At 40.1% G+C, this 21,569-nt stretch overlaps 2 protein-coding genes and 1 long non-coding RNA gene across 12 annotated transcripts in view; all 3 read left to right on the forward strand.

The window, feature by feature from the left end:
- Positions 1-21,569, forward strand: part of LOC119502692 (major histocompatibility complex class I-related gene protein-like) — a 167,807-nt gene that overhangs the window by 49,699 nt on the left and 96,539 nt on the right. The window contains exon 1 of one of the 3 annotated variants that reach the window (XM_037793829.1): positions 7,371-7,736. The exons of 1 other annotated variant lie outside the window; for it this stretch is intronic. In XM_037793829.1, the coding sequence (XP_037649757.1) occupies positions 7,682-7,736 (55 nt within the window). In that variant the 5' untranslated portion in view covers positions 7,371-7,681. Of the gene's footprint in view, positions 1-7,370; positions 7,737-13,514; positions 13,671-21,569 lie in introns of those variants that run through there. One more of the 3 variants, XM_037793826.1, reaches the window with a different exon arrangement.
- Positions 1-21,569, forward strand: part of LOC119502689 (major histocompatibility complex class I-related gene protein-like) — a 94,969-nt gene that overhangs the window by 21,234 nt on the left and 52,166 nt on the right. For 2 of the 8 annotated variants that reach the window (XM_037793813.1, XM_037793812.1), the window contains exons 3-7: positions 276-542; positions 1,869-2,147; positions 2,266-2,568; positions 15,769-15,882; positions 16,064-16,081. The exons of 4 other annotated variants lie outside the window; for them this stretch is intronic. In XM_037793813.1, coding sequence (XP_037649741.1) covers positions 276-542; positions 1,869-2,147; positions 2,266-2,568; positions 15,769-15,882; positions 16,064-16,081 — 981 coding nt within the window. Of the gene's footprint in view, positions 1-275; positions 543-1,868; positions 2,148-2,265; positions 2,569-15,768; positions 15,883-16,063; positions 16,082-16,246; positions 16,660-20,857; positions 21,029-21,569 lie in introns of those variants that run through there. 2 more of the 8 variants (XM_037793814.1, XM_037793811.1) reach the window with 2 other exon arrangements.
- Positions 3,461-4,277, forward strand: LOC119502714. Its single transcript, XR_005210143.1, has 3 exons — positions 3,461-3,496; positions 3,679-3,696; positions 3,863-4,277. It is a non-coding gene; the product is annotated as an uncharacterized LOC119502714 (long non-coding RNA).

Below are 21,569 nucleotides of genomic sequence, written 5' to 3' on the forward strand. Positions count from 1 at the left end.
TACTGTATATCTCATCTGAGGACACGTGACTACTGTTTTTACCTCAAATATAAAGGAGTGCAAAAACAGTAGGCCCATGTGCCCAAAGACTATATTTAGTATAATAAGAAAAACTCACTTTTCAGCCAAACGGTTTGACCGATTTTGAAAATGTCTTCAAATTAGTGCTGAGGCAAGCCCAAAATTCAAAATTTGAGTTGTGGGCACAAATGGGTTAATCAATCAACCCCTCAAAAATGTTTAAAACACAAATCAAAACCTTCTTTGTCTTGCAGTTAAACACTCCCTGAAATATTTCCTTACTGCAACTTCTGGAGTCCCAAACTTCCCAGAGTTTGTAGGTGCTGCGATGCTCGATGAAGTGCTGATGGGTTACTGTGACAGCAACAACATGACCCCAGAACTCAAACAGGACTGGATGAGGAAACTAGCAAAGGATTACCCACAAGACCTGGAGTGGTATTCTCATGAGTGTTTTGATGACCAGCAGTTCTTCAGAGCCCACTTGGACAGCCTGAAGCAGCGCTTAAACCAAACTGGAGGTACAGTATGTTTATGTTCGTATGTAACTTTTTACTGGTGAAATGTTTCCTCCCTCTGAGGTGAGACATAGCTTACAGTATAAACACACTGAGCCAATATGTGTGTGTCTCTGTGGTGAAGATATCATATTATCTGTTAACCCCTTAACCTCTTTAAGAGGTTGTTGCACTGAGTGATGATATTGTTATCATATGAAACTAGAACATCTAAGGAATCCATGTTCCTTGGGAAGATCGCTAAATAACACCTCAAAGTTACGCTAAATTTTGACAAGGAAAAACTGCCATGGCGATTTTCAAAGGGGTCCCTTGACTTTACACATGCACACTTTATGATAATCACATGCAGTTTTTTTTAATGCAGTATAAATCTGTTATTTCCGCCTATTCGAAAATGGTGTATTTGAATATTTCTGCATACTGGGGTCCTTAAACAGTCTTGAATTATATAAATTGGGTATCACTGTAAAGCTGAGACTCTTGTGGATCCAGTGAGTCCAACTGTATTCATGTGTGATGATGTTAGTCCCCATAGGAGACATTTCAGTGTAGTGAGACGATTTTCTGAAATTTGACCTCACTGTATGAAATGACCTGTGGTGACCTCTAGGATAATCACAAACTTTACAGCCACTAACTAGAGACCTAGAGCATTCAGAGGATGGATGGATCCAACTACAGACCTAGAGCATTCAGAGGATGGATGGCTTTCCTAGCTAGATTGACAATAAGGGGGTTTCTGAGCAGTTTACAGAATTGCAGAAAAATGCAATTCTTGCAGAAATCTCCAAATGTCAAACGTTTTTGATACCAAATCACAGCATGGCTTTATCTATGGTGTTCCTAAAGGCCTTGGTGTCTTAATGTGGTATTTTGGAGGGATTAGTGATCTTTTTTATCAATACTCCAGTGGTAAAAAATGGTTAAATTTAGCAACAAATCTGTAACAAATGGTATCAAACCAAAAAATGCTGCAACAACTTATGAGACATAATAGAGCATGGGGATGACCATCATATACTTCTATCATAATGTTCTACGCTCTTATACACTTTCACTATTTATTTAAATCTATTCATCCATTTATTAATACATTTTAATTCTGATTTATGACTTGAACATCTTGACACACAGTGCTGCATCTCAAATGAATCTCCAGGTTCCCAGCTTTCAGATGATGTACACCACTTCTATGTGACATCTACTGTTGACTATTTATCTACCCCTGAACATCCCCTGTACCCCACCCCTCTAAAACAGAAGGTAGAATGGTAAAGGAGCTGGCTGTACTGAGATGTCAATTTTTTCTGTCTCTGTCTCTCTCAGATGCCCACACTTTTCAGCAGATGAGCGGCTGTGAGTGGGACGACGAGACTGGAGAGGTTGTTGGTTATAATCAGTACGGTTATGATGGAGAAGACTTCCTTGCATTAGACCTGCAGACGCTGACATGGACCGCTCCAAAACAACAGGCCTTCATCACTAAACTTCGATGGGATAATGACAAAGCTAGATTAGAATACAACAAAGACTACTTCATCCACGTATGTCCTGACTGGCTGAAGAAGTATGTGCACTATGGGAGGAGCTCTCTGCAGAGAACAGGTAGGATCACATGGCAAGATGTACTGTTGTTCATGGACTCATCATTCCAATGAACATAATATCCTGACACATCCTGGTGTCTCAGTACAGACTCATCTGTGTCTGTCCCTCTCCCCAGAGCGTCCCTCAGTGTCTCTCCTCCAGAAGACTCCCTCCTCTCCAGTCAGCTGCCACGCTACAGGTTTCTACCCCGACAGAGCCATGATGTTCTGGAGGAGAGATGGAGAGGAGATTCATGAGGACGTGGACCTCGGAGAGATCCTCCCCAACCACGATGGATCCTTCCAGATGATGGTTGAGCTGAACCTGTCATCAGTCACACCTGAAGACTGGAGGAGGTATGACTGTGTGTTTCATCTCTCTGGTGTGGTGGACGACATCGTCACCAGACTGGACAAAGCAGTGATCAGGACCAACTGGGGTAAGACTGGAATCACAAGTGATGGAGTATTTTAGACTGGGGAATGGTTTTTACATTACATCGCCTGTACCAGTGAAATAATTTGCATCAGAACAGATTTTATTGAGTGTGTTTGTGAGAATCAAAGTGTGCATGTAGGTGAGTTTCTGACGGGTCATTTCCGGCGGGTCGGGGGGACAGAAAAAGTCACGAAACGCATCAGAAATCCACAGTACCTGGAGCACATTGGACAACGCCTAGGAGCTAGCTGTTCAAACTAAACCAAACTAAACACACAAACAAAGCCTTACATTATTTATCCTACATTTATTAATCAGAGCGTTCACTATAATCACTCAAAATCAGCTGGGGGAGGTGTGTAGAAACAGTTGTTTACGCCTAGCTGGGGTATCGCGAACACCAACCTGATTATTCTAAAGGTTGAGAACCACTGTATTACATAACCAGCCATTAGTCTTAAAAACGTGCAACAGCAACCACATTTAGAGGACCGGTGCTGACATTTACTCTGAGAGGTGCTGCCAAGTTCGATGGCATTTCACACATGGATGGCGCTAAATAACGCTTTTATATCTTGAACTCCTGGTTTACTGTACCCATTTAAACCACTGATAAGCTGTGAACCTCTTTGTCAGGGTTTTTATTTACTACACATTTGTTTGACCAATAATGATTGACAGCACTGCCTGAATGTTGATTTGAAATGAAAGTCATATCCAGAACTGAGGCATTACCACTGAAAACACTTTCAGAACCACACAGCACACAGTGTGAATGAACCCAAAGTGTGAATGTTCTGTTGTGGTTCCAGTTCCTCCTGCAGGGTTCCCTGCTGGTCCTGTTATTGGAGTTGTTGTAGGACTGCTGCTGCTGCTGCTGCTGGCGGTCTGCATCGCTGGACTCTTCATCTGGAGGAGGAACAATAACGGTGAGGAACAGAGATGTTTTTATTCCTCTGATGAATTAAAATAAATACCTGTGATAGTCTCGTCCTGCATATTTAGTGTGGTACTTCTGGTAACTCAATCCATTTATTTGACAAGTGATAGTGAAGCACAAAATGAAATGTGAATCATTTTCTAACATTGTTTTCTCTCATCTGTATTTCAGGGTTTCGCCCTGCTAACAGTAAGTATTATACTGTGAAATATTTCGCATTATATACAATTATATATATATTGTTCCCCTTGTGGGCGAGCAACTAATATCCTGTTCACCATAAAAACAAACATCCGGCATAATGTGGACACCAATATGACAAGGATTTCACTTTATTTACTACTTATTTTGACAGGGGGGCAGTGAACATAGAAGAGAATGCTGAACTCCACAACTTATCGTCTCAGAGAACTTTACAATCTGAAAAGCATATATTTCATTATTATTGTTGTTGTTATTATTATTTTTATTTTCCTGGAAGTGAGATCAAAAATCTATTTTACAAGGGAGACCTTAATTCTTAATTCTTAAGTAAAAGTATCAATAAAAAATACTCCAAATGAAGTAAAAGCTTTCAGTGTATGTGTTTTTGTATGTAAAATCTTAATCTGAAAGCTAACTATAGTTGTAAATAACTGATGGAGTAAAATGTATATTAAGTATAAATTAGCAAAAAATGGAAATACTCATGTAAAGTATATGAACCTCAAAACTGGATTTAAGTACTTGAGTAAATGTAATAAATTGCTTTCCACCTTTGTACAACAAAACCTGAATGCTGTCATTTTTCATAGTCTGTGAGGTGAGATCTAGATAGATTACAGTAGGGCTGCAACTAACAATTATTTTCATTGTCGATTAATCTGTCAATTATTTTCTCAATTAATCGATTAAAATGTTAAAAAATGAAGATCAGTGTTTCCCAGATGACGTCCTCAAATGTCTTGTTTTGTCCACAACTCAAAGATATTCAGTTTACTGTCATAGAGGAGGAAAGAAACCAGAAAATATTCACATTTAAAAAGCTGGAATCAGAAAATGTAGCCTTTTTTTTCTTAAAAAAAGTTCCAAACCAGTTAATCCATTATCAAAATAGTTGGCGGTTAATTTAATAGTTGACAACTAATCGATTAATCTTTGCAGCTCTACACTTAACTCAAAGTCCCCTTACTCGCTTTTTCAGGGCCTTTCAACCACGTCTAATAGTTGTATTCAGTGGAGTGTGCTCAGTTGTCATGGCGAAGACTGACCTACCAATATTGTCATCCCTAGAACAATACAGCGGGACAACACACAGCGGGTTCTCATCCCATCTCGTCACATACTGGCTCTAAATGGTGACTTGTGCATCGATATCTAACGCCAACAGCCGTGACAAAGCGTCGGTTTTTGCAGGGCCGCTGCTAGCCATCTACAAACGTTGTAGATCCAAAATGTTTTCAGATACACATTTTGGTGAACTGTTTTCGTGAAATAAGAGAAGAAAGTTTCCAAACGAGCCTCCATATTGTTTCCAGTTTGAAAGCTGGGAGCAGCAGCCCACAGAGGGAAAGCGTTCGTCCAATCAGGTGGCGAGTATGTTTTGTCTAGTGGCAGCCAAGAACCCAGGAAGAGCGCCGGTCGTCGATCCGGACTTTCGTAGTGGCCAAACGGCGGTACTGCAACTTCCGTGTCAGTCACGTGATGCCATTGGGCCCAAAAATACTTTTTCCCATAGACTTACATTGGGAAAGAGACATCGGTAACTCAGCGGATAATTTTTTTTTAGGTGAATAAACTTCCTAGTACGAACACTCTAATAGTCCTTATTTAAAAAAAAAAAAAGTTTTTAAGCACTTAAACGCACTAATAGCTGAATCCAGAGTTATTTCCCTTCCTCCGTTCATGAGAGTGAGACCCAGACCGAGGCTGGAGCGCAAGCCGTGACGACAGCGTGATGTTGGGACCCCGTGACCGAGTCATGTGACCGAGCGGACGCTACTGCACATGTCCCATCCATAGTCCATCTGCCTAAGATCCGGGTACTTTTCCAGACGGAAGTCGAGCCATTTAGGCTTCATGCGCCACCGATCAACTTCCATAGGAATGAACGGGGCCCTGCCTCCAATGCTGTATCCAGTTCTCTTAATACATCCACGGTGGCAGCCCACCAAGCGTCCAATGCTGGGAAGCGGAGCGTCCCCTCTCGATAAAAAACGCCCCAGTGGACTCATACCATCAGGCGCAATGGAACCCACCACAGGATGATGGAGGAGGGGGGCACCATAATTCATTTTATTATTTCGAGCAAATATGTATAACTTTGTATTGCCTATAATGGTCTAATGATGCGAGTTGTAGTTGTGCACTCGTACTTCATCTTAAATTTAAGTAATTCATCATTATGATTATTATGATGATGATCATAATTGTGATGCCTCCTCCGGCACATCAATTATGGTAGTAATGGGACAGACCATGCACAATTCCTGCTGTGCTAATTAATGTGTTTTAAAGAACTGACAAACAGTCAGATGCCTGTAGGCATATAGCACACACTTAAAAAGCAAATATAGTTTGCAGAGGTGCAATTATCAATGAAAAAAGTGATTTATTTAAAGAGTCGACATTTAAAACTACAAAAAAAACCTGCAGGACTTGGACTGAGATCTGGAGATAAAAAGACATTGAGGAAATAAGAAAGAGAAGTAAGTGATCATTCCAGTGCACACTGTAAGCATGTACAGTATGTAACATAATGTGTTAATCATTGTTTTATATATATATATATATATATATATATATATATATATATATATCCTATATATCCTATATAAACTCCTTGAATGATTTGATTATGACGGTTTCAGTTAACAGCAGTGGTGAGTGAATGTAACGTTATGGGCTATTTTTAGGCTACTTACGCATTGAGTCGCTCCGCTATTGTCTGCCACCTTTTTATCTCGCTGTTTCATTACAGCAGCCGACAGCCATGTCTCCTTTTCTGCATATTATATGCTTAACTTCCTCGTAATCTTCCATTTCCTGTTTCTCACTGGGTTTAAAGTATGCGGAACACTTTTACTCCATTTCAGCATCAGTAAATCTGTGATCGACCTCGTGGTCTTTTGAGGAAAGTAGTGAACGCGCATCTATCTGAATTACTTCCACCTGGCTCAACCTGTTCACTCCTCTTCAGCCTGGCTTGGCCTTCATGAAACCTATTAAACCAGGATGAACTGACTAGAATAGGTCAACCATCGCTTTCTCTCTTATCCTGGATATCTTTATTCTGTTTTGTGAAACAGGCCCCTGGCTTTACTAACCCTAACAACCGAGATCCCACTAAGCGGTCCTACGACGCTGGTTATCAACTCGGTAAATCAACCCAGGGTTTCTCAGTCTGGCTGTGAGAGCGTTCACATGAACGGGGTGGTGTTTGCAGCATCTGACCAATAAAAACTTCCATACCAAACACAGACAAGTCCACAGACTTGCAGACAGACAGGCAGAGCGGCACATTTTACAAAAGGAAGATTAAGTTAAACACTTAATCCAGACTAAAAGTAACACAGTTGAAGCTGCCAAATTAAAGGGATTTATTAATTTAACGGAACACTCAAAAGTCAGATATAGTCGTGTAGTTATAAATATATTTTAAGAGAGCAATGGATGAATAGATTACATGTCTGTATACCCTGTGGCTCCATTATGGAGTGTATGACTATTTGAACCTTCTTTCAGCTGAGCCCCCCCCCCTAGCCCCCATCTGTCCTTCCTGCATTTGTCAGTTTAAACTGTGTTGTTTATAGCTGGATTATGACTGTAACTTCTTCCTTTGTGTGTAATATTATCATACAATCACCGCACTGAGCTCTGATTGGTCAGTAGGAGGTGTTTTTATAGAAGTTGATCTCTTATCTGGAACATAACCTGCTCCGGAGCAGGTTATCTGTTCAGCATCAGTTTTTGGCGATCTAACCCGGTAAGAATTGATCCACCTTTGTAGGACGGAAAACCCTGAAGAGTTAACCCTGAAGTTACCTCACTAACCCCAAATCCTGCTTCGTAGTACAGGCCTCTGAGGGCGGATCCGCACCTCAGTCGACCAAGGTCCAAGCTTCTGACCCACATCGAAATATTTGCTAGTCAGCTGACTGTAGCTCTCTCTCTCTCTCTTACTAATCAAAACTAGATGAAGTTAACTGTGTTGCTCAACTTGCTCCTCTTCTGTCACGTTGTATCTACAGGTAAGATCATATTGTGACTCTCACTGTTATTTCCTGTTATTCTTGTCGCTGCAAAACTTATTTGTTTTAGTCACTCTTTAGTGCGTCATTGAGGAACCACTCTCACTTTGTCACAGGGCCGCCGTCAGGCCGGGTGTGGGATGGGGGGGAATCATAGAGAGGACATACGACATACTATCCTGCAATATAATAGTTTATGTAGTATGACATAATTAAATCAAAATTATATATTACAGCAACATTCCAACACATTTACTAGGTTTCCTTAATAATAATTCTATCAATTGCAAAAGAGCAAATCTCTGCTGTTAGTAGGCCTACAATAAAAATAATTATATATATATATATATATACAATATATATACAGTATACAATATATATATATATACATACTGTATAACTGTATATATTTACCTCATTTAAAGGGACTATTTGTAACTTTCAGAAATGCTTCTTAACAGCGACACCTGTGGCCGTGAAATCAACGAAAGTCAGCGTCGGGCTCGCGCTTGCTCGCTCTAAATATACCTGAACGTGCATCGCTCAAAACAGTGAGGCGACACAAGTCAGCTAAAACCACAATATCACTCTATATTTCAGCTGCTTAGCAGTAATGTTAGCTGACCAGACGAAGGTCTCTCCATGAACATGATTTAGATCTGATCCTAGTGTTGGCTTTTCCTGCCTAAGTGCAGGCTGAAGCAGCAGAGCTCTGCAGCATGTCTCCCTGCTCTCTCCGCTCGCAACCGGAGAGAGCAGAGGAGACACCGGCACCTGGTCGTTAACGAGAAGACAACGTAAATCTCTGTAGAGCTCGGTCACTTCACAAGACACGGGAAAGCTCTGCAGTTATTTCTGCACAAACGTCCCCTGTGCATTCACTAGATATTCTCAGAGCTAAACTAACTCTTCTGCAGTGTGTAGTGAGCGCGCGTTCACGTCTAGAGGTGGAGCGAGCTGAGCTGTCTGAGTGAAGGCGAGCAGGCAGAGGAGAAGGGTACAGCGGCTACACGCGAACGCGCATATGCAAGCGCGCATGTGTGCCGACCCGCTACATTTATACGCTTACAAAGTTACAAATAGTCCCTTTAATTTTATGTTTTATTTTTATGACTTGCACACTTGTTAATACATAGTATTTCATTACACAATTTGCTGTTGTACATAGCATGTTATTGTTATTTTATGTTCATATTTTATATTTTCTAAAGTAGTTGTAGTAGTCTGGTATATTTATAGTGTATTCTAATATATTGTTTGTTTATATTGAGTATACTATAGATATTACCTCTAGTGTTGATATGTATATTTACTGTTTCTGTGCATTGCCTGGATAACCTGCTGCTGTAACACAAGAATTTCCCAATTTGGGATCAATTAAGTACATCTATCTATCTATCTATCTATCTATCTATCTATCTATCTATCATGGTGGCAGTTTCTGTTAAAACAAGACACAAACCAAGGCAACAACTTGTCTTTCAAGTAAATTTAATAAAAAAGCATATATTAATAAGAAAAGCATCTGCAGATGGACTCACGAGCACAGCCACCTTTGTGGACTGTGGCAAGTGAGCCCCGAACACAAAGAGTAGTCAGTATTTATACATACTAAAGCATAACACATAGATAAGTGCAAAGAAGGGAAGGATAGAAAGTGTATCAATGCGTCAGCACACAGCAGACAACAGAGCATCACAAGACATAACAAGTATTTCAGCAATCTGTTGTTTCCAGTTACGGAAGGCAAAACCGTCGGGTCACTGTCTTATGGTGACAAAGTTGAACATGTGAGGCCCTGAGATTATCTAAAAGTACACTGTCTTAATGCAGATATGAAAATTGCCATTACACTATCTATCTAGTAGTTTCTGAGATACAGACATTTTCCTATCATACTACTGTATATTTCATCTGCAAAACCAGTAGTCCCATGTGCCCTAAGGCTAGATAAAGTATGATAAGAAAAACTCACTTTTCAGCCAAACGGTTTGACCGATTTTGAAAATTTCTTCAAATTTGTGCTGAGGCAAGTCCAAAATTCAAAATTTCAGTTGCGGGCACAAATGGGTTAATCAATCAACCCCTCAAATTTTTTTTAAATCCAATTCAAAACCTTCTTTGTCTTGCAGTAATGTTAGCTGACCAGACGGAGGTCTCTCCATGAATCAATGCTGATCCTTGTGTTGGCTTTTCCTCCTCAGCGCAGGCTCAGGCAGTGGGGCTCCGCAGCGAGTAACTCGTCTCCCGACCGCAGCCGCAGGGAGACACCGGCACCCGGTCGGTAACGAGACGATAACGTAGCTTGTTGCGGAGCCCCGTCACTTCACAAGAGTTGGAGCTGCAGCATTTATTTCTGCACAAACGTCCACTGTACATTCACTAGATATTCTCAGAGCTAAACTAACTTTTCTGCAGTGTGAAGTGAGTGGGCGTTCACGTCTAGAGGTGGAGCGAGTACGCGAGAATGCACGCGCTGTCTGAGTGAAGGCAGGCAGGCAGAGGAGCAGAGTACAGCGGCCACACGCGAGCGCGCATAGGCGAGCACGCATGTGTCCCGACCCGGTACATTTATACGCTTAAAAAGTTACAAACAGTCCCTTTAAACCAAACTGGAGGTACAGTATGTTTATGTTCATATGTAACTTTTTACTGGTGAAATGTTTTCTCCCTCTGAGGTGAGACGTAGATTACAGCAGTGGTTCTCAAACGTTTTTCACCAAGTAACACCTCAGAAAATATTTGGCTCTCCGAGTAATCCATTATGACCGATGTCAAAATACAGTAGCGTAGGCCTACCCTATTCAGCAATGCACAGTTCACACAGGACGCAGATTTATTTCTAATAAGAATATTACTTTTTTGTTGACTTTTGTTAAAGGGGTAGCACTAGAACTGGCACTTAAACTCTTCCACACAACTCTCATACTACACAAGGGGCAGCCTCTCACACTAGGCCTGCACCATATGACGAACATTGGCGATGTGCAATAACACTGTTCAATATTGCGATGACGATATGACTTGCGATAAATAAACAAATATTGAAGTGTGCATATTAGCTATACATATACTGTATTTTAAATATAACTAGGCTAAATGTTGTTTCTAGAGCAGCAACAGTAATGTTTACAACAGAAAAGTCACCATATAAACTCCTTAATATCTGACTGGAAACAAATCTAACATGTTAATAAAATAAATCATATTCCTGACATGAAAATACCAAGTGAAGTTTATAAAGACTGAAGAACACATCAGTCAGTATCAGTCCTTCCTCCTGTCCTCTGTCCTCCTGTCCTCTGTCCTCCTCCCTCTGCTGCAGTAACATTAGGGCTGATAGAGGGAAGAGAGGCTGTTTAGTTTCAGCCAGTTGATGAGTTTACAGGTAAGATATGTGACAAGCTAACCTAACCAGTCAGACTACACAGCGTACTGCCAGCTTTAGTTTCAGTCTGCAGCGCATCACCGCTTCACACTTTCCGTTACTTCACAATAAACTCCCCGGACACTGAACACTGGATCACTGCTGACCAGGGAACTAAAGTCAGTCACAACTCAACTAAATAACTAACACGTGGTTACAGTTAGCTGTTAGCCGCCGAGCTAGCACGCTGAGCCTGTCTAAGCGGCGGTGGATGACAGACTGCGGGCAGAGCAGATTGAAACATCGCTTTCCTTTAAAGGGACTGTTTGTAACTTTTTAAGCGTATAAATGTACCGGGTCGGGACACATGCGCGCTCGCACATGCGCGCTCGCGTGTGGCTGAAGTCACTGCTCCTCTGCCTGCTTGCCTTCACTCACACCGCCCGTTCTCGCTGTCTCACTCCACCGCATGCGCACTCACTACACACTGCAGAAGAGTTTAGCTCTGAGAATATCTAGTGAATGTACAGTGGACGTTTGTGCAGAAAGAACTGCTGCAGCTCCTCCAGACCAACAGAGGTTTTCCGTGTCTTGTGAAGTGACGGGGCTCTGCAGAGAGAAACGTTATCGTCTCTGACCGGGTGCCGGTGTCTCCCCTGTTCCCTCCGACCGCGGTTGGGAGGCTGAAGCAGGAAAAGCCAACACAAGGATCAGCATTGATTCATGAAATATCTCAAAAATTCGATCAGTTCTCTCATTCAAAAACACGGAGAAAATTATACACGCCCTGATATCCTCCCATCTTGATTATTGTAATGCCTTGTACACCTGCTTAAATAATCGAGCAATTGAGCAGCTCCAAATAGTTCAGAACTCTGCAGCTAGACTGCTAACCAAAACCAAACGCTGCTCTCACATCACACCAACTCTGGCTTCACTACATTGGGTCCCAGTGTCTTTTAGAATTGATTTTATAGTGCTTTTAATGGCATATAAAGCTCTGAATGGCCTAGCACCGGAGTATGTCACTGAGCTCCTCACACGGTACCGTCCAAACAGGCCCCTCAGGTCAGCAAGTCTGGGACTTTTAACAGTTCCAAAGACAAGGTTGAAAACAAAAGGCGATCGTGCTTTTGCAGTACTGGCTCCCCGACTCTGGAACAGTCTTCCAATTGATATTAGATCAGCAGACTCGGTCGCAATTTTTAAATCCCGTCTAAAAACCCATTTTTATAAAATTGCTTTTCAATCAGATGCATTTTAGTCTTTTGTATGCTTGTGTGCTCATGTATATATATGTGCATATGTAACTGTATGAATATGTACATGCTTGTTTCTTTATTTTTTCCATCCTATTGTTTTTATTTAATTATTTATGTTTCAGTGTATTCTGTTGTACGTTATATGAATTGCCTTGGAAAGCACTTTGTGCTTTGTGCTTGAAAAGTGCTATATAAATAAACGTATTATTATTATTATTATTATGGAGAGACCTTCGTCAAATCAGCTAACATTACTGCCAAGCAGCTGAAATATAGAGTGATATTGTGCTTTTAGCTGACTTGTGTCACCTCATTGTTTTGAGCGATGCTCGTTCATGTATATGTAGAGCGAGCACAAGCGCGAGCCTGACGCTGACTTTCGTTGACTTAACGGCCACAGGTGTCGCTGTAAACAAGCATTTCTGATTCTTACAAACAGTCCCTTTAAGAAGCTGTAATCAGAGAATTTTTTTTTCTTACAATAATTACTCAAACTGATTAATTGATTATAGTTGACAACTAATCACTTAATCGTTGCAGCTCTAAGGTAGATTTCTTTTTATTCTCATGTCACACCTCAAAGTTCTGCTCTTCTGTCACATTATAGTTGTTCTTTTTTAGTAATCACTTTAACAGACCAGCAGAGGGCAATGTTGTTCTTTACCTCCTCTCTCCAAGTTTCCATGATATCAGTTCAAATTAGGACTATCTTTAAAATCTTGGATTAAATCCATCTTTTTATTTATTTATTTTCATCCACTTTTGCAGACTGCAGCACGAAACGTCTCAACTCACTAAACTGTAATCAGTACTATTTAGTTGCATCACTTACAAACTTTGTCTATGGATTTCTCAAACATTAGGGTCACATAGTCCCACTGCATATGGATTGTCTCCAGTAAACCACATGGAAAAAGTCAAGTTGCTGATTTAATACTGAATCGAGTACAACATGCTGAATGTGGTGGAAAAAGTATTCACATCTTTTAGTTCAGTAAAAGTAGAAATACAACAAATGGAATGACATAAAATTCCTGTTTTCAAATCTACCAATGGATTCCTTAGGGTTTCTAGTTTCGTATGATACCTCTCTGTAGGCGGGCCGTATCCTGGGCGCATGGTCAAAATGAGTGAGACACCTGAGGGCGGATCCGCACCTGAGTCGACAAGTTCCAAGCTTCTGACAAACATTGAAATATTTGCTAGTCAGCTGACTGTAGCTCTCTCTCTCTCTTACTACTCAAAACAAGATGAAGTTAATTGTGTTACTCAACTTGCTTCTCTTCTGTCATGTTGCATCTACAGGTAAGATCATATTGTGACTCTCAACGTTATTTCCTGTTATTCTTGTTGCTGCAAAACTTGTTAGATTTAGTCACTTTTTAGTGCGACATTGAGGAACCACTTTCACTTTGCCACACTGAACTTACAATAATACCACTAGCCTACTGTTGTTTTTATATAGGCCTACACGCCATTGTGTCACAAAATGACACCTAAACTGTATATATGCTTTAGTTTAGGCAATTAAAAGGGAATATATTAATATCGTCGTCATAAACATGATAGAGGAAATCTTGACTGTTGCTAGGAGACAGAACCTCTACGGTGGGAAATCCTATCCTACTATCCCCCAATATTATTGTTTATATGGAACAACACAATTAAATCAAAATTATATATTACAGCAATTCAAATTTACTAGGTTTCCTTAATAATAATTCTATCAATTGCAAAAGAGCAAATCTCTGCTGTTAGTTGGCCTACAATAAATAATAATAATGATTGTATACTGGCCATCTACATTACTCATTGCTCAATGCACAACATTTCAATTTAAATATTATATTATTATATATATATAATATTTACCTAATTTATTGTTATTTTAAAACAAAATTGTAACTTCCACACTTTGCTATTGTTTATAGTATGTTATTGTTATTCTATGTTCATATTTTATATTTTCCAACCTAGTTGTATTAGTCTGGTATATGTATAGTGTATTCTAATATATTCTTTATATTGTGTATCCTATAGATATTACCTCTAGTGTTGATATGTATATTTATTGTATATTTACGGTCCCTTTGCATTGCCTTGATAACCTGCTGCTGTTACAGAAGAATTTCCCAATTTGGGATCAATAAATTACATCTATCTATCTATCTATCTAACTATTAGTAATGACAATGGGTCTATATTCTTTTTTAGCTCAGAGTAATTCAACATATTTTAAAATTCTCCTTTTTTGGGGAATTGACAACCAATTAACCCATTTGTGCCCAAAGACTATATTTAGTATGATAAGGACACATTTGCTCTGATCGGTCAAAAGTTTTGAAAATTGGTACGGACATACTTTGGGCAAGTATCTAACAGTACAACTTTGAAAGTTCTGTTCAATCTAAATCAAACTAAACACACAAACAAAGCCTTATGTTGGAGCCTTAATGTAGTTTTTTGTTTGTTTTACTTTTATCTGTGGATGACACAATTAATGTATGCCTGCAGTTCTAGCACTGACCACAGGGTGTAACATGGACATGAAAGTGCATATAGGTAAGCTCTCCTGATTAGGATCAGGATGTGTGAGACGGAGAGCCAAACAGTTTTTGACCGCGCCGAGCCGTGCCAGGCCGTGCCGAGCAGAGCCTTGCCATATGAAACATTGTTGAATTAGATCCCACTGAATGGAAACAGGGGAAGAACATGATGGTGAGATGTGAAAGTGTAAATAAATGTAACTGATATAACTTTACACAGCGCACTGGACATTGATTTGTTTGTAGAGCACGCGTCCGAACAAGTTCTCCCGTCCGCCCCTCAGTGGCTTATAGATTTTGATATTTGTTTGTTAAAAGTCACTAAACCTCATATTATTTATCCTACATTTATTAATCAGAGCATTCACTATAATCACTCAAAATCGCACGTAGAAACAGCTGTTTACGACTGGCTGGGGGATCGCGAACACCAACCGGATTATTCTGGGGGGTCAAGACTCGATCAGATTGAGAACCACTGTATTACATAACCAGCCATTAGTCTTAAAAACATTGTGCAACAGAAACCACATTTAGAGGACCGGACATTTACTCTGAGAGGTGCTGCCTAGTTTGATGGCTTTTCACACATGGATGACGCTAAATAAAGTTTTTATATCTTGAACTCCTGGTTTACTATACCCACTTAAACCACTGATAAGCTGTGAACCTTTTTGTCAGGGTTTTTATTTACTGCACATTTGTTTGACCAATAATGATTGACAGCACTGCCTGAATGTTGATTTGAAATGAAAGTCATATCCAGAACTGAGGCATTACCACTGTAAACACTTTCAGAACCACACAGCACACAGTGTGAATGAACCCAAAGTGTGAATGTTCTGTTTTGGTTCCAGTTCCTCCTGCAGGGTTCCCTGCTGGTCCTGTTATTGGAGTTGTTGTAGGACTGCTGCTGCTGCTGCTGGCGGTCTGCATCACTGGACTCTTCATCTGGAGGAGGAACAATAACGGTGAGGAACAGAGATGTTTTTATTCCTCTGATTAATTAAAATAAATACCTGTGATAGTCTCGTCCTGCATATTTAGTGTGGTACTTATGGTAACTCAATCCATTTATTTGACTGTGATAGTGAAGCACAAAATGAAATGTGAATCATTTTCTAACATTGTTTTCTCTCATCTGTATTTCAGGGTTTCGCCCTGCTAACAGTAAGTATTATACTGTGAAATGTTTCACGTTATATACAATTATATATATTTTTTCCCCTTGTGGGCGAGCAACTAATATCCTGTTCACCATAAAAACAAACATCCGGCATAATGTGGACACCAATATGACAAGGATTTCACTTTATTTACTACTTATTTTGACAGGGGGGCAGTGAACCTAGAAGAGGATGCTGAACTCCACAACTTATCGTCTCAGAGGACTTTATAATCTGTACAACATATATTTCATTATTATTATTGTTATTATTTTTATATTCCTGGAAGTGAGATCAAAAATCGATTTTACAAGGGAGAACTTAATTCTTAATTCTTAAGTAAAAGTAGCAATACAAAATACTCCAAATGAAGTAAAAGCTTTCAATGTATGTGTTTTTGTATGTAAAATCTTAATCTGAAAGCTAACTATAGTTGTAAATAACTGATGGAGTAAAATGTATATTATTCAAGTATAAATTAGCAAAAAATGCAAATACTCAAGTAAAATATATGAACCTCAAAACTGGATTTAAGTACTTGAGTAAATGTAATAAATTGCTTTCCACCTTTGTACAACAAAACCTGAATGGTGTCGTTTTTTTACTCATAGTCTGTGAGGAGAGATCTAGATAGATTACAGTAGAGCTGCAACTAACAATTACTTTCATTGTCGATTAATCTGTCAATTATTTTCTCAATTAATTGATTAAAATGTTAAAAAATGACGATCAGTGTTTCCCAGATGACGTCCTCAAATGTCTTGTTTTGTCCACAACTCAAAGATATTCAGTTTGCTGTCATAGAGGAGGAAAGAAACCAGAAGATATTCACATTTAAAAAGCTGGAATCAGAAAATGTAGCCTTTTTTTTTAAAAGTTCCAAACCAGTTTATCCATTATCAAAATAGTTGGCGATTCATTTAATAGTTGACAACTAATCGATTAATATTTGCAGCTCTACACTTACGTCAAGGTCCCCTTACTCGCTTTTTCAGGGCCTTTCAACCACGTCTAACATTTGTATTCAGTGGAGTTTGCTCAGTTGTCATGGCGATGGCTCAGCTATCATCACGTCACCTAAATTCCATTCTTTGTATAACAGGTAGGCATTTATGGAATATTTCACAGGATAAGTGAAAACTTTGACCTACTGGTGGAGCCAGAGGAAAAGGAAAGGAATCATCAAAATTAGTCGGCTACATCCTCTATCCACCGTGGATATTTGTTCAAAATGTCATCTTAATCTGTCCAGCAGTTGCTGAGATATTTCAGTCTGGACAAAAGTGGTGGAAGATTGACCTACCAATATTGTCATCCCTAGAACAATACAGCGGGACAACACACAGCGGGTTCTCATCCCATCTCATCACATACTGGCGCTCAATGGTGACTTGTGCATCGTTATCTAACGCCAACAGCCGTGACAAAGCGTCGGTTTTTGCAGGGCCGCTGCTAGCCATCTACAAACGTTGTAGATCCAAAATGTTTTCAGATACACATTTCGGTGAACTATTTTCTTGAAATAAGAGAAGAAAGTTTCCAAACGAGCCTCCATATTGTTTCCAGTTTGAAAGCTGGGAGCAGCAGCAAACGGAGAAAAGGCGTTCGTCCAATCAGGTGCCGAGTATGTTGTGTCTAGTGGCAGCCAAGAACCCAGGAAGTGCGCCGTTCTTCGATCCGGACTTTCGTAGTGGCCAAACAGCGGTACTGCAACTTCCGTGTCAGTCATGTGGTGCCATTGGGCCCAAAAATACTTTTTCCCATAGACTTACATTGGGAAAGAGATGTCGGTAACTCAGCGGATAATTTTTTTTTTGGTGAATCAACTTCCTAGTACGAACACTCTAATAGTCCTTATTTTTAAAAAGACGTTTTTAAGCACTTAAACGCACTAATAGCTGAATCCAGAGTTATTTCCCTTCCTCCGTTCATGTGAATGAGACCCAGACCGAGGCTGGAGCTCAAGCCGTGACGACAGTGTGATGTTGGGACACCGTGACCGAGTCATGAGACCGAGCGGACGCTACTGCACATGTCCCATCCATAGTCCAACTGCCCAAGATCCGGGTACTTTTCCAGACGGAAGTCGAGCCATTTAGGCTTCATGCACCACCGATCAACTTCCATAGGAATGAACAGGGCCCTGCCTCCAATGCTGTATCCAGTTCTCTTTATACATCCATGATGGCAGCACACCAAGCGTCCAATGCTGGGAAGCGGCGCGTCCCCTCTCGATAAAAAACACCCCAGTGGACACGTACCATCAGGCGCAATGGAACACACCACAGGATGATGGAGGAGGGGGGCTCCATAATTAATTTTCTTATTTTGAGCAAATATGTATAACTTTGTATTGCCTTTAATGGTCTAATGATGCGAGCTGTAGTTGTGCACTTGTGCTTCATCTTAAATTTAAGTAATTCATCATTATGATTATTATGATGATGATCATAATTGTGATGCCTCCTCCGGCACATCATTTATGGTAGTAATGGGACAGACCATGCACAATTCCTGCTGTGCTAATTAATGTGTTTTAAAGAACTGACAAACAGTCAGATGCCTGTAGGCATATAGCACACACTTAAAAAGCAAATATAGTTTGCAGAGGTGCAATTATCAATGAAAAAAGTGATTTATTAAAAGAATCAACATTTAAAACCACAAAAAAAACCTGCAGGACTTGGACTGAGATCTGGAGATAAAAATACATTGTGGAAATTAGAAAGAGAAGTAAGTGATCATTCCAGTGCACACTGTAAGCATGTACAGTATGTAACATAATGTATTAATCATTGTTTTATATATATATATATATATATATATATATAGTATCGTCGTATTCTATCATTGTGGATTAGGGGTTGTAATTAATCTTCATGGTAAACTTCCTTAATAATATATTAACTTCCACCGCTCACTTTTAAAGCGAAGTGACAGTAACTCCTTGAATGGTTTGATTATGACGGTTTCAGTTAACAGCAGTGGTGAGTGAATGTAACGTTATGGGCTATTTTTAGGCTACTTACGCATTGAGTCGCTCCACTATTGTCTGCCACCTTTTTATCTCGCTGTTTTATTACAGCAGCCGACAGCCGTGTCTCCTTTTCTACATATTATATGTTTAACTTCCTCGTAATCTTCCATTAAAAGCTGTTTCTCACTGGGTTTAAAGTATGCGGAACACTTTTACTCCATTTCAGCATCAGTAAATCTGTGATCGACCTTGTGGTCTGTTGAGGAAAGTAGTGAATGCGCATCTATCTGAATTACTTCCACCTGGCTCAACCTATTCGCTCCTCTTCAGCCTGGCTTGGCCTTCATGAAACCTATTAAACCAGGATGAACTGACTAGACTAGGTCAACCATCGCTTTCTCTCTTATCCTGGATATCTTTATTCTGCTTTGTGAAACAGGCCCCTGGCTTCACTAACCCTAACAACTGAGATCCCACTAAGCGGTCCTACGACGCTGGTTATCAACTCGGTAAATCAACCCAGGGTTTCTCAGTCTGGCTGTGAGCGCGTTCACATGAACGGGGTGGTGTTTGCAGCATCTGACCAATAAAAACTTCCATACCAAACACAGACAAGTCCACAAACTTGCAGACAGACAGGCAGAGCGGCACATTTTATAAAAGGAAGATTAAGTTAAACACTTAATCCAGACTAAAAGTAACACAGTTGAAGCTGCCAAATTAAAGGGATTTATTAATTTAACGGAACACTCAAAAGTCAGATATAGTCGTGTAGTTATAAATATATTTTAAGAGAGCAATGGATGAATAGATTACATGTCTGTATACCCTGTGACTCCATTATGGAGTGTATGACTATTTGAACCTTCTTTCAGCTGAGCCCCCCCCCTAGCCCCCATCTGTCCTTCCTGCATTTGTCAGTTTAAACTGTGTTGTTTATAGCCTGATTATGACTGTAACTTCTTCCTTTGTGTGTAATATTATCATACAATCACCGCACTGAGCTCTGATTGGTCAGTAGGAGGTGTTTTTATAGAAGTTGATCTCTTATCTGGAACATAACCTGCTCTGGAGCAGGTTATCTGTTCAGCATCAGTTTTTGGCGATCTAACCCGGTAAGAATTGATCCATCTTTGTAGGACGGAAAACCCCGAAGAATTAACCCTGAAGTTATCTCACTAACCCCAAATCCTGCTTCGTAGTACAGGCCTCTGAGGGCGGATCCGCACCTCAGTCAACCAAGGTCCAAGCTTCTGACCCACATCGAAATATTTCGCAGCACACAGTGTGAATGAACCCAAAGTGTGAATGTTCTGTTTGGTTCCAGTTCCTCCTGCAGGGTTCCCTGCTGGTCCTGTTATTGGAGTTGTTGTAGGACTGCTGCTGCTGCTGCTGGCGGTCTGCATCGCTGGACTCTTCATCTGGAGGAGGAACAATAACGGTGAGGAACAGAGATGTTTTTATTCCTCTGATGAATTCAAATAAATACCTGTGATAGTCTCGTCCTGCATATTTAGTGTGGTGCTTCTGGTAACTCAATCCATTTATTTGACAAGTGATAGTGAAGCCCAAAATGAAATGTGAATCATTTTCCAACATTGTTTTCTCTTATCTGTATTTCAGGGTTTCGCCCTGCTAACAGTAAGTATTATACTGTGACATATTTCACATTATATACAATTATATATTTTTTCCCCTTGTGGGTGAGCAACTAATATCCTGTTCACCATAAAAACAAACGTCCAGCATAATGTGGACACCAATATGACAAGATTTCACTTTATTTACTACTTGTGTTGACAGCGGGGCAGTGAACATAGAAGAGGATGCTGAACTCCACAACTTATCGTCTCAGAGGACTTTACAATCTGTACAACAAATTGCGTTCTCTACCCTTCATTTGGGTAAAGAAAACCACCCAAACTCATTTAATAAATCTCTCTAATGAGAGCTGCTCATCTGATTGGCTGCCATACAGAAGGAGAGAAGATGTATTCGGATGGACTTGCAATTATATAGCACTTTTCTAGTCTTCCGACCACTCAAAGCTCTTTACACTACATGTCAGCATTCACCCGTTCACACACACATTCACACACTGATGGCAGAGGCTGCTGAGGTTCCAACTTTGCCCATCAGGATCTAATCTAAATACTCATTCACACACCGGTGGCTATGCCTTCGGGAGCAATTTGGGTTAAGTGCCTTGCTCAAGGACACATCGACATGTGACCAGAGCAGCCGAGGATTGAACCACAGTATGTACCTCAAAACTGTACTTAGGTACTTAAGTAAATGTAATAAATTACTTTCCACCTTTGTACAACAAAACCTGAATGGTGTAGTTTTTTCATTCATAGTCTGTGAGGAGAGATCTAGATAGATTACAGTAGGGCTGCAACTAACAATTATTTTCATTGTCGATTATTTTCTCGATTAGTTGTTTGGTCTATAAAATGTCAGAAATTGGTGAAAAATGTCGATCAGTGTTTCCCAAAGCCCAAGATGATGTCCT

Source organism: Sebastes umbrosus, chromosome 15, assembly GCF_015220745.1.
Source record: "Sebastes umbrosus isolate fSebUmb1 chromosome 15, fSebUmb1.pri, whole genome shotgun sequence".
Classification (NCBI taxonomy): Eukaryota; Metazoa; Chordata; class Actinopteri; order Perciformes; family Sebastidae; genus Sebastes; species Sebastes umbrosus.